This window comes from Corvus hawaiiensis, chromosome 16 (assembly GCF_020740725.1).
Source record: "Corvus hawaiiensis isolate bCorHaw1 chromosome 16, bCorHaw1.pri.cur, whole genome shotgun sequence".
Taxonomy (NCBI): Eukaryota; Metazoa; Chordata; class Aves; order Passeriformes; family Corvidae; genus Corvus; species Corvus hawaiiensis.
Window position 1 is genome coordinate 62,083 of NC_063228.1, and position 15,481 is coordinate 77,563.

At 37.4% G+C, this 15,481-nt stretch overlaps 1 protein-coding gene across 3 annotated transcripts in view; it reads right to left on the reverse strand.

Moving 5' to 3' along the window:
- Positions 1–2,123: 2,123 nt before the first annotated feature.
- Positions 2,124–15,481, reverse strand: part of LOC125334360 (BTB/POZ domain-containing protein KCTD5) — a 31,196-nt gene continuing 17,838 nt past the window's right edge. For 2 of the 3 annotated variants that reach the window (XM_048321156.1, XM_048321157.1), the window contains 3 exons: positions 15,285–15,410; positions 12,745–12,803; positions 2,124–8,271 (listed from right to left, as the gene is read on the reverse strand). In XM_048321156.1, the coding sequence (XP_048177113.1) occupies positions 12,759–12,803; positions 15,285–15,410 (171 nt within the window). In that variant the 3' untranslated portion in view covers positions 2,124–8,271; positions 12,745–12,758. The remainder of the gene's footprint in view (positions 8,272–12,744; positions 12,804–15,284; positions 15,411–15,481) is intronic. The other variant, XM_048321159.1, reaches the window with a different exon arrangement.

Sequence of the window (15,481 nt, forward strand, 5' to 3'; positions counted from 1 at the left end):
CGAGGCTGAGGGGGTGGAGGACGGCTCGCCTGCTCCGGAGGGGCTGCCGCAGCTGATGGGCAGGCGGAGGAGCCGATCAGGGCGCTGGGAGGCGGGACGGAAGGCGGTCTTCAGTTTGGCTCCCGCCCGCGCTAGTTTCACTGACCTTTACGGGATTTGTGGACTGCTTTTTGTTTCCCTTTGGTTTGTTTATTGGTTTGGTTTGGTTTGGTTTGGTTTCCTCGCCTTGGGGGGGAGGAGGGGTGGTGTCTGGGTTTCTAAGAACGCATTTTCAGTGGCAAGTAGAGTATGAATCACATTCTGTTCTTATCTTGAACTTATCTTTCTTAATGAAACAGAAGAATATTTAGTCCTGAAACCTCTACCTAGCTATGCCTTGTGCTGGTCTGTGTCAATGTTACTTGAACTATGTTCTATGTAGTATTAAAGTTCAAAATGGTTTCTTGGGAACTGCAGAATTGACTATTTCAATAAATAATCACCTAGATTTCAATCAGCCCTAATCAAAATACATGCTGAAGATCACCCTAGCTAAGAAACCTTTCACCAGTAGCAAACGCCCATGGTAGACCAGGACAAACATATACTCCCCTGTGTGACTTCCCACACAATTCCAATGGCATTACAAAAAGCAGTAGAAACTCTTTAACACTCGGCAGGATCTCTCTCATGAAATTGTACACATTACAGTCTCTGAGAATGTGACATACATATGGACTATGTGTTTCAAGACTTCAGCACGCTGAAAGATGAACAGTACACTAAAAGGTCAATTTGCAGGATCATATTCATCTTTCTGAAGTGAAACTTCCCACTGAAAGGAAAACTAGTGCCAAATGAACTCTAAATGTTATAAAAGATCCAAAACAGGTTGCTCATGACTTACTCGTTTATGTCCCCTTTATAACCTGGTTTCTAGTTCAGGGTAGACACTTGTCCCTTTTATGCTCTCACTTTTCCTAACTGGAAAAAAACCTCACTGAATATTCATACTACTTAAAGAATCAATAATTCTACACAAAAACCCACATAAGATCCCAAGATTGTCCTTAAAACTAGAGAGAACTGCAGTCTAAACTATAATGACGCAACATATATGTAGAGTAGGAATTTGAAAGTCATGCTGGTTGACTCTAAAGTGCAAATACTTTTAGTAGGACAGTCTGATGAAAATACAGATGCACACATTGATTACTTAATTGCTGTAATTGCCGAACGTGATTACTACAGCAGTGTTTGTTCTTAGCACTTATTTTAGTAAAACTGAAATGCAATTAAATGCAGCAAATTAGTTTAGTAAAATAACACAATTTTACTGAAGTTGCTGGATATATACAGAAATAATAGAATGCGCTTTGCACTTAAAACTGATTAAACTGTTAAGATGAAATTCACCTCCTATGTCACTATACAGCCTTCAAGATTTTAAAAATCATGGGTCTTAGCTTCTCAAATTCTTACTAACAGTTTGGAAAATAAGAGCTGTCTGGTGGTCTTTGCAATACTAATACTCAATTATGAACATTTCTGTATTTGTAGAGGACACAGCTGTCAAACTTCCCGGATAATTTCAACAACCTGTACTTGGTACTTAAATCATTTACTTCCTTCAGCCGTTTCTATCCTTGACACTTGTTATATGTTTTCCTTATTACAAAGCATCAGTTTCCATTAGCTTAGTTTTTCAAATAAAGGAAGCATTATCAGTGGATTCTAGAATCTTAGATGCTGGGCAGGGTGATTTTTGAGTCGTGCAAAAGAAAAGGTATGCAAAGTGGTAAGTTAAAACTTTTTCATGTGATTATATATCCATACAAGAGACAACTATTCCGTCCTATAATGATCAGCAAGTCATAGCATCAACTATGCAACTTCAAAGGAAAACAATTTCCAAACTGGTATGTATCTGAATAAACCTAACTTTTTTGTGACAAACTCTTTGGGGCAGCAGTAAAGGATACATCTCCTTTACAAAGGAGAAAGTGTTAATGCTTTGAATCACTTTGAATCACAAATATGCAACTACATTTTACATCTGAAATGCTAAACTAGGAATTATCTGTGATATGACACTATTAGTATCATTTAGTGCATTTAGAAAAGACAGATGTAAGACATCACACTTTAAAAGGGAAAAACCAGGTTTATTCCATGCAGTTTACAATACACTAGTGTTATGAAAAGGAAGTTTAAAAATACCCACACACGTTTCATTTGTATGTTTGTTTTGAAAGCGATGGCTAACTGTAACCACCTTCAAATTATTTGGGAAGCCCTAGCAGATTTTTTTTCCAGGGAAATTTCCCTGAATTCAGTTTCTTGTCTGTGTCTGTGCTATGAGTTTTGGTTAATGCAAATGCATTAAAACCAAATCAAAACTCAAATTTTGCTGCAGTAAGAACACTTCAGAGATAACGAATTGGCACAAAATAAAGTATTATTGCTAATCCACTATCCAGGAAATAACATGTTGCAAGTACAGCCACTTGGGTATAAGCACAAACAGCTGATGTACAACTAATTTTGAGACCAGTGATGTGGAGGAAAAGGAAAAAAAAGAACATTTGTTGAATTGGGTAAGTGGGCCTAGAGAGTGCATAGGAAGTAGATTTTTCATAGCTAGGCTGAGCTGAGGATAAGGACAGAAGCAGGTGGAAAAAGCTGCCATTTGATACTTCTTCAGTTTGGTGATCTTGTTCCAGTTCCAGGTAGAGAGGTCAGCAACATTCCTTTTAAGAGTGCCTTGGCACTTGCTTCATTCTAGCAAGTACACGTGAGCCAAGTTAATGTGAGTGAAGTTGTACATAAGCTTTTGGAAAATCTTCAAAATTAACAAGAATCATGTACATAATAAATAAATTTACATTTCAGATGATGAGGCCTCAAAATCACAACGGGTCTTAGGTCAAAACTTAAGCTAAGCTTTCTAAGGCAAGGAGAGCACTCTTCCCCTTCCACTGACCCCCAAAGTAGCAAAATAACTTTTTAAAAAGTTTCTCTCATTATAGTAGTTATTAAGACATGACATCCTGAAGAGAACCATTTGATGCATCCAGAAAGCTATATTTGCAGCGGTATCTATTCACTGAACTTTTGAACTTTATGCCTTGGTAGACCTTGCTAAAGTAAACGTCAACTAAGATGCAAAGAAATATTCTGTGACAATTTCCTGGGGCAGAACCGTCCTCAAAGCTTCTCTATTGCCAATGCTGTTCACAAAAGTTGTTAAATTTCAGCAAAGGTGAATAATAAAGTGGTGGGTAAGTGTACTGCCTTGTCTAGTGTGCTCTTATCCAATCTGGATACTGAAAATCCAAGCCATATAGGAACACTTACATCTGCAATTGGTTCAGCCATTTGTAAAAAAATATTTTAAGAGTCCATGAGTTGAAAGGAAAACAGACTAGTTGTTTTTTAAATGTTGTATGTCTCTGGAACCTCAAATTAGCCCTGGAAAGCATTTTAGCCCTTAGCATTTCTGCTCTGAAAATGGAAAGAGTTCCTTTTGACAGTCATTTAGGCAAACTGGACAATAAGATCTATTTAGCCCTTTAAAGCCTCTGTTCATTAAGAAGCCTTTAAAGAGAGCTCCTGATTTTTGTGAGACAAAAGAAAACTTATAGGACACTGAATTCAGAGACCCTTCCACTTTTTTTTTTAAACTGAATATTCATACTATTTAAAGCATCAATAATTCTACACAAAACCCCACGTAAGATCCCAAGACTGTCCTTAAAACTGGAGATAACTGCAGTCTAAACTATAATGAAGTAACAGGCAGCATCCTCAGGCTTAAGTATTCCAAAATTTTTGTGTTAGAAAACACACTTCTCCAATGACCACTCAGGTTTTAACCCTACTGTCTTAGGATAACAGACACTGTTAAACGCGTAACAAAATTTCATCTCTTTTCAACAACCCCGCAGTTCAAGGGCTGATTGAAGAAGTTAATTTGAAAAACTTGTAACTTTTGATGTGGTGAGAGAATGAAATAGGAGAATGACACTTTCTGATTTTATCACATCTCAAGTGAACAAAGTCCCAGACTTCACCTTGAGGCTCTCTTTCATTTGACTTTGATCTTCCTCAAAAAGCCCAGGACAACTTCACTCTTCTCCCAGTACTTCCCGAAGAATGTATTCCAGTATACCTGAATAATTATAATCCAGATTCTATTTAATTCCACTGAATCAGATACTATTGCATGTTTGCACTCCAAGTTCATTTTTGTAATATTAATAAAAACTTGTAATTAATGTAATTTACTGGTGGTAGCTCTCTACAGCTCAAAAAGAGACTGACAACTCTCAACAGCCTCAACAGACATTCACAGAATAGTGTTCTGTTATGAGAACCACTTTTCTGATAACACTATCACTCTACTCAGCAAACTTGTTCCCTTGGTTGCATGCCTGTAATCAAGTTATTTTTTGTTTAATCTGCCAGAAGTTTTCATTTTTCTCCTGAAAAAAACCCCAACAAACCACCTTTCTCAGAAAAAGAGGAGACTGATTCAATTTTTGAATCTGCAGGAAATAATCCTGTTTCTAATAAATCATAACTGTGCATTCTCATTACTAGAAATGGAGCTACACAGCTATTGTCTAAAGAAAAACTGAAAAAAAGGAAGTCAGATGGATTAATCAAGCTTCATCTTTTAAGAAATATCTTTTTCAAGTGCTACAGTGCAAGATGCAAGGAGGAACTTTTATCATTACAAGAAATCTGAGTTTGAAAAAAACACAGTACATTTTCCAAATTTTATGAGTATATGATTCTGATGACAGAAACTTTAGTAAAGAATCAAGATAAGCTTCTAAATTCAATCAAGTCTTTGACACACAATTAAAATTACTATGGGATAAAAAACCTGCATTTAACCATAATCCATGGAAATCCCACAGTAAGTAGTAAGTAGGACAAAATCCCAGGTAACCTTTGGGCTGGGAGCTGCTGAGTCAGAGTTTATGTTTGGACAGTTCTTACGGACCATGTGACCATTCATGTATTTGAGGCTTCAGAATTACTCGTTCATTGCAGACAAACTCTGATTCACTTGCTACTTGAAAAAGTCAAAAGCATGTAATATAAAAATGTCATCTCCAATAAAAGAAAATAGCCTCTGAGAAAACTTAAGGCCAACAATACGCTGTTTCCTAACTCAAAGCAAGAAATTGCTATAGCAAATTTGAACTTCTGTTTTTAAACAAGTTTTGCAAGAAGTTTGTCATGTAAATGCCTTTAAGGAATTTAGTATCCTTCCCTTCCTGCTTTAGTCCTTCTGCTATGATCTCTTCAAGCTCAGGATCTTAAGTTCTAACCTGGAATACTGTTCTGATTTAAGAATACAGGAGCTGTGTAAATAGAGAGTTTAGTCAAAGGGGTTTGCAGTACACCTTTGCAGCCCCAGCCCTGTAGTGAACCCCTCAGCTCTCCACAGTCACAGGCAATTCTCAGGTAGGTACTCTCCAAACAGCAGAAAAGGAACAAAGGACTCCAGTTTAAACTGTACAGGTACATTACTTCATCCTGCAATATCTTAACAGATGAAGCAATGTTTACAAAACCTGGTGATGCAGATTGGAGTCTAATGCAATTACCTTGTTACTAACTTTATTTGAAACTGCAACAGTCAAACAAAAAGAAACAAAACTTATTTAGGAATAAATTCTTAATGCCTTGAAAAAAGCTGAAGATACATTTCTATCTATCTGAAATCCTCACATGATCACAAAAATTGAAACAATAATGACAATAACAAGAATAGGAAAATAGTTAGTTCAGGTGGTCTCAAACAACAGCATATTTAAAATGATTTACAAGGTACCTGCCTACTAAAGTTCTCTCTTTTTTCTTTCCTTCTTAAAATCTTTGTGAGGTATTGGAAACAAAGTGCAAAAAATTATTAAACACTCATTTCCCTAAAATTAGCTATAGCAGGAATACAATGTAAACTAGACTGCAGGTAATCTCGTTATAAACACAGGTTTTGAAACTGGAAATATTCCAGTGGAAAAAAAAAAAAACCCATACTTTGAAAAACCCACTCTTTTACATATTCTAAATTTGTTCAGTTTGCTCAGTTTGTTACTCATACTTTGCTGATGTCATTCAGGAAAATTTCATTTTATCAAATAGTCTGTCCTTTTTGGGTTAAATAAGAGAGACAACAGAAATGCTGATTCAGAAGGACCACTGTAAAACTGGTATTTTAGGCATTAAAATCCACTTACATCAATGCTGAATTACTCTGTGGAGCACATCAAGAGAAAAACAAGTAACATGGTTGGCTGCAATTCCGTGAGCTGGGGAGCTCAGAGATCTGGTGAAGTCATACTGTTTAAAAACACAGTGACTACTGCAGCAGAGGAAATGTTTTAATATGCAGTTAACACAGACAATTGTTATGCTTATTTTCAGATACACAAGATAATCTGTCACTATTTAGGGGAAATCTGTGTGCTCAATTTAAGCTGATAAGATATGGGTACCTAAAAAAGTATAAAAGTATAAACATTTCCCCCTACACAATTACAGTTTTAGTAAATTAAATTCAGTTTTAACTTCTTAAAAAAAGACAAAAATTTTATGTGTTGTGGAGGGGCCAGCATCTTCCTGTGCAGACCACATCCAAGTCACAAAATGCATTACAAATCCTTTCAAGCATTGGGCACACGGACAAAACATTTAGCCCATTGCTTAACCTGCTTAGTAGAAATGTTTCTTACAAATTGTTTTGCCAAACTTTTATCAATGTGTAACTCCTTTAAAGAAAAATTAAAAAAAAAAAAAAAGCAGACCCTGGGCATTTGAAAATCAGGCTTTTGTGTGAAGGATTACCTACAATATATGCATAAATTCTAAAATTACTAAGAATGAAAACTGTAATGTCTTCAGAATTTCAAACCATCCTGTAGCTTCTTGAAACTCCCTTCCACTGGTTCCATGAGTCAATGAAGCCAAGCTTTATACTGTCCATCTCATTAAGTGTTTTAAAGATGTGCTAAAGATTCTGCTCAAAACATATTAGAAAGCTCTGGTCTTGTGTATTAGCCTTCATCAAGGACAAACTAACAAAGCTGCACCACGTTCTTTTCAAACACTGTTCTTAACTGCATAGTTGAAACTGTATAGAAAGAGAAGAGTTGATTACAGGTATCCTGAATATCCAGAGTAATCGGGTTTTTCAACTGGATGAGTTTATGTTCACACTAAGGTTGATTTTAATCCTAGTCATAGAGACAGGGACCTAGGACTAGCCAGTCACATTTCTGTAAAACCTTCGGCTCTAGAAAAATCTCTACCCTAATCCACACAGTTCAATGCTTATAGGCATTTTATAAAAGCACAAACACACATATGAGTACAAACATCTCCAAAGAAACAGAATGTTCAGTTGGTCATTTGAACTGAATTTTGATTCCCCTTTCAAGAATGTGACCAGGACTGGAGCATAACTTTTGCAGGAGACTGTTTTAACAGCGGGAACATCAAGAATAACTCAGATGAAGGCCGTTTTCTCTGAGTTTAGTCTTCCCTTTGGATATTAAGATAAGCTATACATCCAGTCAGTATATACACCCTTCAGAGAAAACTTTTCTCTGTTGTGTAACTTTTACATGTGCTAGTTTCAGTTGATCTTCTAGGCTGTTATTACATAATAGATTATGTCACAGAGCCATAAGGAATGTGCATTATAATACAGTCAGCTGGGGCTGACACTGAGTCTAAAACAATGTATGCCCAAATACTTGCATTTGTGGGCTGTAACATTTATATGTGTGTGTGAGTGTGTGAGTGTGTGTGTGTGTGTGTGTGTGCGTGTGTGTAGCACCAATTACATTGTCCTTTTAAGGTTTACAATGATTAGTAGGAAAATGTCTCCAAACCGATCCACATTGGGTCATCCAGCACCAGACATCAAGTGCTACATATCTCCGAGGAAAATATGAGTGCATGGTCATTTCTTTTCAAATGACCAGTGTCAATCAGCCAACAAGAGAGTACAACCATGCACTACAACCAAAACTTAACACACACTCCCACACCATCTATTCCCATTATGTAATCTTGCAATGCTTCCAGAAGTTGACACCAGCTTATAGGCAAATATGGTTGAACCCAGATCAACAGAAAATTGTCTAAATCAGATTTTTTCTTTTGCAGCCGAGCCTCTTCAGTGTGACAATCCACTGCATCTTCGAATAAAAGAAAAAAAATTGTCACCGTTCAATACTGTCTTCACATTCTGGAACCTCGTTCTTGCAAAATCTGAAATAGACCAATAAAAATTCTATAAATGAAAATTAGCTCACTGTCATTCCTAAAGCATGGAGATCAAAGAGCAACATAATGACTATTTTAAATAACCAGTAATGTGTCAGGGATCTGGTTCAAGGACATTCCTGGGGTCTGTGCTTTAAAGCTGAAAAAAGACGGATTGATACGTACAATGTCTACTATCAAATACCATTAAAACAGATGTAAAACACTGCTAGGAATTGAGTATTATTAATATCAATAATTAATACACCAGCAAGACTTAAGAGTTGGCAATTGTAAAAAGTAAGCCATTGCACCTCAACCTAGTCCGGAAGATCCTGAGGTCCTATGTGGTAAATTAACCTGGGTACTTTACTAGAAACTGAATTTAATCTTCATTTTTCCTGTTGCAGTAAAATGTCCTTAACTTTCTGACATTTCAGATATAAACTGTGTTCCATAAATTAGTACTGAAAACATGAACTAGCGAATCAAAACGTGCAGAAATGGCACACTGGGTGCGATGATGCAAGAAGTTTTTAAAGGCCAAGTACATCCTGGCAAGATTTAAATCAACAACACCCATTCTACTTCCAGTTGGAGTATTTTTTCTCCTTTTCTGTTTCAGTTTTTTTTTTTGGCTCCTCCAGAGAGGAAAGGATCCAAGTCTTAGGACTGACTGTTCAAGCAACACTACTTTAATGTTGCTGCTCTAAACTGAATCACAACCAGAAATAATGGTCAACTCTCGGGCTGTGCAGTACTCCAAAGTGTGTCAGCAGGCTGTAGAACCAGTCATCACAAAAGGCAAACAAAGCATTAATCAAAGCTTCAAACGTACTGAGCACAAGTACTTAAGAATGTTAATATGTAAGTAAAAGTCTTATGATACTTCATTTTCTTTTGCTTCTTGATAATTTTCTTAGTATTGTGAAGGGCTCTTGATTTCAAAAGCTGAAAGAAAGCAAAGGACCGATCCCTGGACAACAGCAGAGCTGCCTTCAAGATGAATTTCCTTCTATGATGATCTTTGTGTGGCCTGATGTTACAACACTCAGCAGCACATTTCAGCCCACAGAATCTGCCAGCACACACAAACACTTCAATCCTGTAGGGTAAAGGCTGGCAGTCACTTAATACAGCAAAACAGTTTAAGTATGGTTTTAAATTTTAAAAGTCTAGGTATTTGGTTTCCTTGTAATATTGTTAAAATGGCTATTATGGCTTTCATAGTGACTGAAGTAAAGCAAGGTCTCACCTGCTTCGCACAACTCCATGGGATTTTTTAAGGGCTGGAGTTCATAAAAAACCCATTACCATTTGTGTAGCTCAGGGACAGTTCAGAGGCAGTGTGGTATTAGCTCAAAAAAAAAATAAAAATCCACTTCATCTCTTGCTCACCTGGATCTAGCTTTGTGCATACAAAGATTTTTTTCATTTCTAATTCAGCATTATTGTTTTGAAGTTATGAAGCCAGAGTTCAGTGCAACTACTTTGAAAAATTTCCAGTATAGAGAAAGACATTTTCCACCAGCAATGACATGCTTTAAGATATATTTTAGAAGCAAACACTACTTATTTCATGAAGATAATTTACTATGAGTACTAAGCAAAAAGCTTTTCATATGAATCTGCAGGAAAGATGTAAGTGAATTCTGTGGGGAAAAAACAGGCTCTGTAAATTACTCAGAAACTGCTTGTGTAATACATGCAAAAAAAAAACTTACACAAGACGGTGACACTGATACCAACTCATGGTATTACAGTGTCATTATAGCTTCCATACAATGACCTGGATGAAGGCTTGAAGCCAAAATTCACAAACTGAGTTTTACTGGAAGGTGGGGAAATATATCAGGAGTAGACATCATAAATGCTTCATACTTAAACTCTTTCCCCAAGTATTTGCTGTTGGTCAGAGCGGAGAACAAAGTGCTGGAGCAGATGCCCACAACAGAGGATAACAGTCTGACCCAGCAAATGGAGTCAGTAAGGGAAACCATATCCAACAGAGAGAAAAACATGGCTGAAACAAATACCTGTGCAACTAGAAAATTAATACTGGATCTATTAATTTTGTTAATTTTTTCCAATTTAATATGAAGTATTTGAGTTCATTCTTTCCTAGAAGAGTACCTGCAAGATTAATACACTTAGAACTATTTTCTGTAGCATGAGGAACACATGCAATAAGATAAACCTGAACCAGAACTGGACACTGAACTTCACACACTTTACTGAGCCAGTAATCCCAACATAAAGCAGAAAATTCTAGTCCATCAGGCAATATTTTAACACACTTTTCTCGGTACTTCTTCTGTAACCTTTACCTCTACTGAAGGGGAAATCATAGAATCACAGAGTGGGTTGGGTTGGAAGGGATCTTAAAGATCATCTCATTAAACCCCTGCCATGGGCGCGGACACCTTCCACTGTGCCAGGCTGCTCCAAGCCCCATCCAACTTGGCCTTGGTCACTTCCAGCAATGGAGCAGCCACAGCTTCTCTGGACAACCTGCGCCAGTGTCTCACTACCCTAATGGTAAAGAATATGCTCATCATTATATCCAATATAAAACTAGCCTCTTTCAGTTTAAAAACCTCACTCCTTGTCCTGTCACCATAAGCTCTGGTAAAGAGTCTTTTTCCATCTTTCTCATAAGGCTTTTTAAGTATTGGAAATGCAGTAACATCAGCCCTAGGGCTCTCTTCTCCAGGCCTAACAATCCCAACTGCCTCAGCCTGTCTTCACAGGAGAGGTGTTCCGGCCCACAGGCCATTTTCGTGTCTCTCCTCTGGACCCACTCTCACAGGTCTTTCTTGTACTAGGAATCCCAGAGCTGGATGCAGCATTCCAGAAGGGTTTTTGTGAGAGCAGAGTTCCCCTCAGCCTGCTGCCCATGCTTCTTTTGTTGCAGTCCTGGATAGCTGGCTTTCTAGTCTGCAAGTATTGCTGGCTCATAGTCAGGTTTTCACCCACCAGTATCCCCAAGTCTTCTGCAATGCTGCAGTAAATCCATCTATCACCCAGTCTGTACTGATACTGGGGACTCTCCCAACCCTAGTACAGATCTGCTGTATAGAGAATTTTCCTTACTTTTCATATTTCAGTTCTATTTTCCCTACAGGTGCTCCAGATCCAAAGACGGCTTATAAATTTTAAACAATGCTGAATGAACTCTTATATTATAGGGGCCTGAGTGTGATTGCTTCTTAGGGAAGCAGAACATGAAAACTACTTCTTCCCACTCAAAACAAAGCTGCTGCTGCTAAGTGTTTTAAGGACTGTTTGCCTGTCAAGCAGCTTAAGAATATTACATTCAATTACAGGAGAGTGCCAGTTAACTTTGTTTCAGCAAAGCTTCAGATTTGATCCATTCCTTTCAGCCATTCTTGAAGACCTGGCAAAAGGCCTTACTCTACCCTAGCAGTAGCTTCTGTCAGCATCATTTCAGAAAATAATGTAGGTTCTTCTTCAGCCATGTGCAGCAACTTCATAGAATCACAGCACATCCTGAGTTGGAAGGAACCCACAAGGGTCATTAAGTGATGATCCTGGCCTTGCACAAGACAACCTCAAGAATCACACCATGTGCCTGAGAGCATTGTCCAAACTTCAGAGATAAGTGAAAGGCTGCTTTACAGCTAAAAAGTTTGGGTGTATAGGTGAGAAGCTGAAGTTTAATCTCATGCAATGGTAAGTATCTTCAATTTATACAGGCTCAAGTGACCACCCACACCATGCCACTGAGCACTCAATGGTATGTTATCTCCTAGAAACTAGAGAGCAGAATAAATATGAGCGGTACCTAAAGACACGTTAGGAGAAGTGCCTAAGTAGTTTTTTCAGATGTAGCTTTTGTTTTGCTCTTCCACTTGTGACTTTTAATGTAACTTGATCTTCAATCAGACATCAAACTACAGTGGAAAGGATCCCTCCCCAGAGTTGTTTCCTGTGATAAATACAACTGTAGCACCAAGATCACACTATTCACTTATATTTGCCACATCTCAACTTAAAAAAATCCCTAGTTTCAAAATTATCAGGTAAGACCACCTTTGGACTATGCTGCACTTCAATCAAGTTTGTTAAATTATTGCCAAATCAGACATTTACTGAAAATGCATACGGTAAGTTTGTATCAGATCCCTCTACACGTAAAAAACCCATTTGACAGAAAAGCTGGTAGACATAAAATTAGAATGAAAAGCAATTCTGGCCCTAGAATCTACATGAAGAATTTTCTTTCTCAGCAAAGCTTTAAAGGAGCTACTCACAATACAGTTTATAAAAGCAACACTAATTATTCTGCCAAAGAAGCAATATCCAGAACAGGAATTCTATCTTTGCTAACCATGCCACAACTATAATCACAAACACACACACACCACCAGGACTAGCCGAAGGACAGCACCAGTAGGGGTGGGAACTGGATGGGGCAGAAAAGCATCTGGTTAAAATCCTAGGGCAGCTAGTGCTCACCATGACATTTACACTTAATCTGAGTCATTCATATCGTAATCCGTTTCTTCATCCTCACTCTGAGTGTCATGCAGCATGCAGCACGTATAGAAGAAGCAAGGGAAAAGAAGAGATTGCAAGTGAGTCAGAGCTGCAACAAAGTACAATCCACTTACACCTGAAACATCTGGCAATGACATTTATTCACTTTTACCTGGGACCTCCACTCCTTGTATAAAAAAGTATGACAGCTGACCATTTCAAGAAGGAATCTAACAGATTTCATGACAATTTCCTCTTCCAAATATCCTGAAGTCAGCAGACAGAAGCCAATAGTCAGGTCAACAAAGTGGTATGAAAGATAAGAATGCTTGTGGGAATACAGGCTATCTTTTGGTTGTGCCATGGCTACCAGTAAAAGCCACTGGAATCACATAAGATGAATTTCCTCTGCCTAGGTGTATTAGAAGGTTACACAGAAGTCATCTACTAACTTACTATGCTGACTGTTAACTAACAAAAGAAAACACAAGAAAAAAGTTCCTAAGAAGGAATGAAGGTGAAGCTTCATTAGATGGCTATCAGAAGATACCTTCTCCTATTCTGAAAATCCAGGACTATTAACTAAAACTGAAGTGCTTGTCAATAAAAATTACATACTGGCAGGTTTTTTTTCTCTAACTCATTCTGCTGTAAAAGTAATGAGGACTTTCTCATGGCATCTAAAAGTCAGTCCCAGTACCTGAACATGTCATTCTGTACACAACAGTGGATACCAGAGTTTCAATCATATGAACTTCATGAAGACCAACTCAGACACTACTGAGACTAGAGGATAATACTTGCTAAGAGGGAACTATGGAGATAACAGCTCCCAAAGTCAAGATTCCCGAAAACAGCTGTCAGAAACCTTTCAAGAAAAAAAATAAATTCTTCTTCCTTTTTTTTCCCAGTCACAACATATACCTATATACAAAAAAACCTTAGAAACATAATATATAAAAGAATTATTCTTCAAGTATTGCCTATTAATTGCTAGCAACAGCTTAACTCTTCCAGGACAAAAGGAGTGAATGTTAGTATCTCCAACCAAAATTATCAGTAATTCCTATTCATCACAGTGGTCAAATGATGCTCTGCTCTCATCTCTGAAACAATGACCAAGCAGCACATCAATGGAGAGGCCTCTCTCAGTGCCACTCAATTTACACAGTTGTAATGCAGTCTGAACTAGCTTTTGTTTTTCGTCTTTAACACTTGCATTTGATCCATATTTTCTCTTACATTAAGGATGCAACGTAACTCTGGCAACTTCTGAAATTACCTGAAGATGCACTACCATTACTTATGAAGATGTTTATTAGGCTCTAAAATTCCATATTTTATTCCAGGTAGGTATCTCAGCCCTAAATTATTACCAGACACCGCTAACATGTCAACGTTCAAAGTCTTCCTCAAGCATCTTGGCAAAAGCAGACCTTAACTAGGGTTTTGAAAGAGTGAGACACGGCTTACCCAGTTTCACTGTTTACTCCTGACTACAGTAATCCTTTACAACTCTTCGCAACTTTTATCTCAACAGTGACAAACATAAATTACTAATTTCACTAAGAATCCACCATACAGCTTGGAGTATTTTTATAGTGCAAATTATAAAAATTACTCCATATGTATAGCTGCATAAGCATGTTACAAAGCAGAGAAAGTAATGAAGTTTTATCTATTTGAGGCCTCAGCGCCAAGACTCAGATCCATTCTTAGCATTATTTCAAAATCAATTTCTTTGAAGGTGATTCTTGAAAAAGCAAGCTTTGATGTTTTACCAATTGTTTTCCATCTACATAAGCGAAATCAAAAGCTTTTAGGCCAACTACAGGAGTTTCCAGTTTGTCTGTAGTCATCTCCTCATACAAAACAGCAATACAATGATAAAACTCGTTCACTATGCATTCACTGAATACATTACAGAACTGCTCTGCCTTATGGCTAGTCAGCTGTGGTTTTACGTTTTCCATTTTACAAATTCTGAAATACAACTGCGTAAAATGCTAAGATACTGTGCCCATTACAATCTTTTTGTAAAGTTGGTTACAGAAAGTAAACTTGGTAGAACCCTGAAAACATTAACAAGTACCCTCATTTTATAACATACTGCACATGACTGTTTTACAGAGATAGCATCTTACAAGTTCCATTCTTGACAGTAATATTTCTTCAGGTGAAGTCAAGCAAGAAAAACAGTTTTTAACTGAACCAATGTCATTCAAATGTGTAAGAAACAAAACCTAGATTCTCAGCTGTAAAGAGCAAATATCTGCCAATACCTGAAAAAAAACCAGGTACTGAAAAAGTACAGAGTGTTGTATTTAAATAATTCAGGCATGCATAACAAATGCATGCTGACTACCATTTACAGTCCCTCATACAATGGACAGGGAATCATAATTAGTCCTGAAAAAAGGACAATTAAATAATGGTCCAGAACAGGGGTAGATCTATCATGATTTGTGAAGTCCACCCAATTCAACACCATTTCCTTAGTCCAGTGCCTAGGAACTCACCTTTGCTTTTTCACTGGGTTCACTGGTTGTGCCATAAGGAGTGTTATGCAATTCCTTCGAGACAACACATAGAAATTCAGCCTGATCTTCATTGCCATAGTTATAGGAAGAACCAATACTGACCAGCTGAAAGATGAAAAAAAAAAAAAAATCAATTATATTTCCACATAAAACAAATTCCATGTAAGTCTCATGAT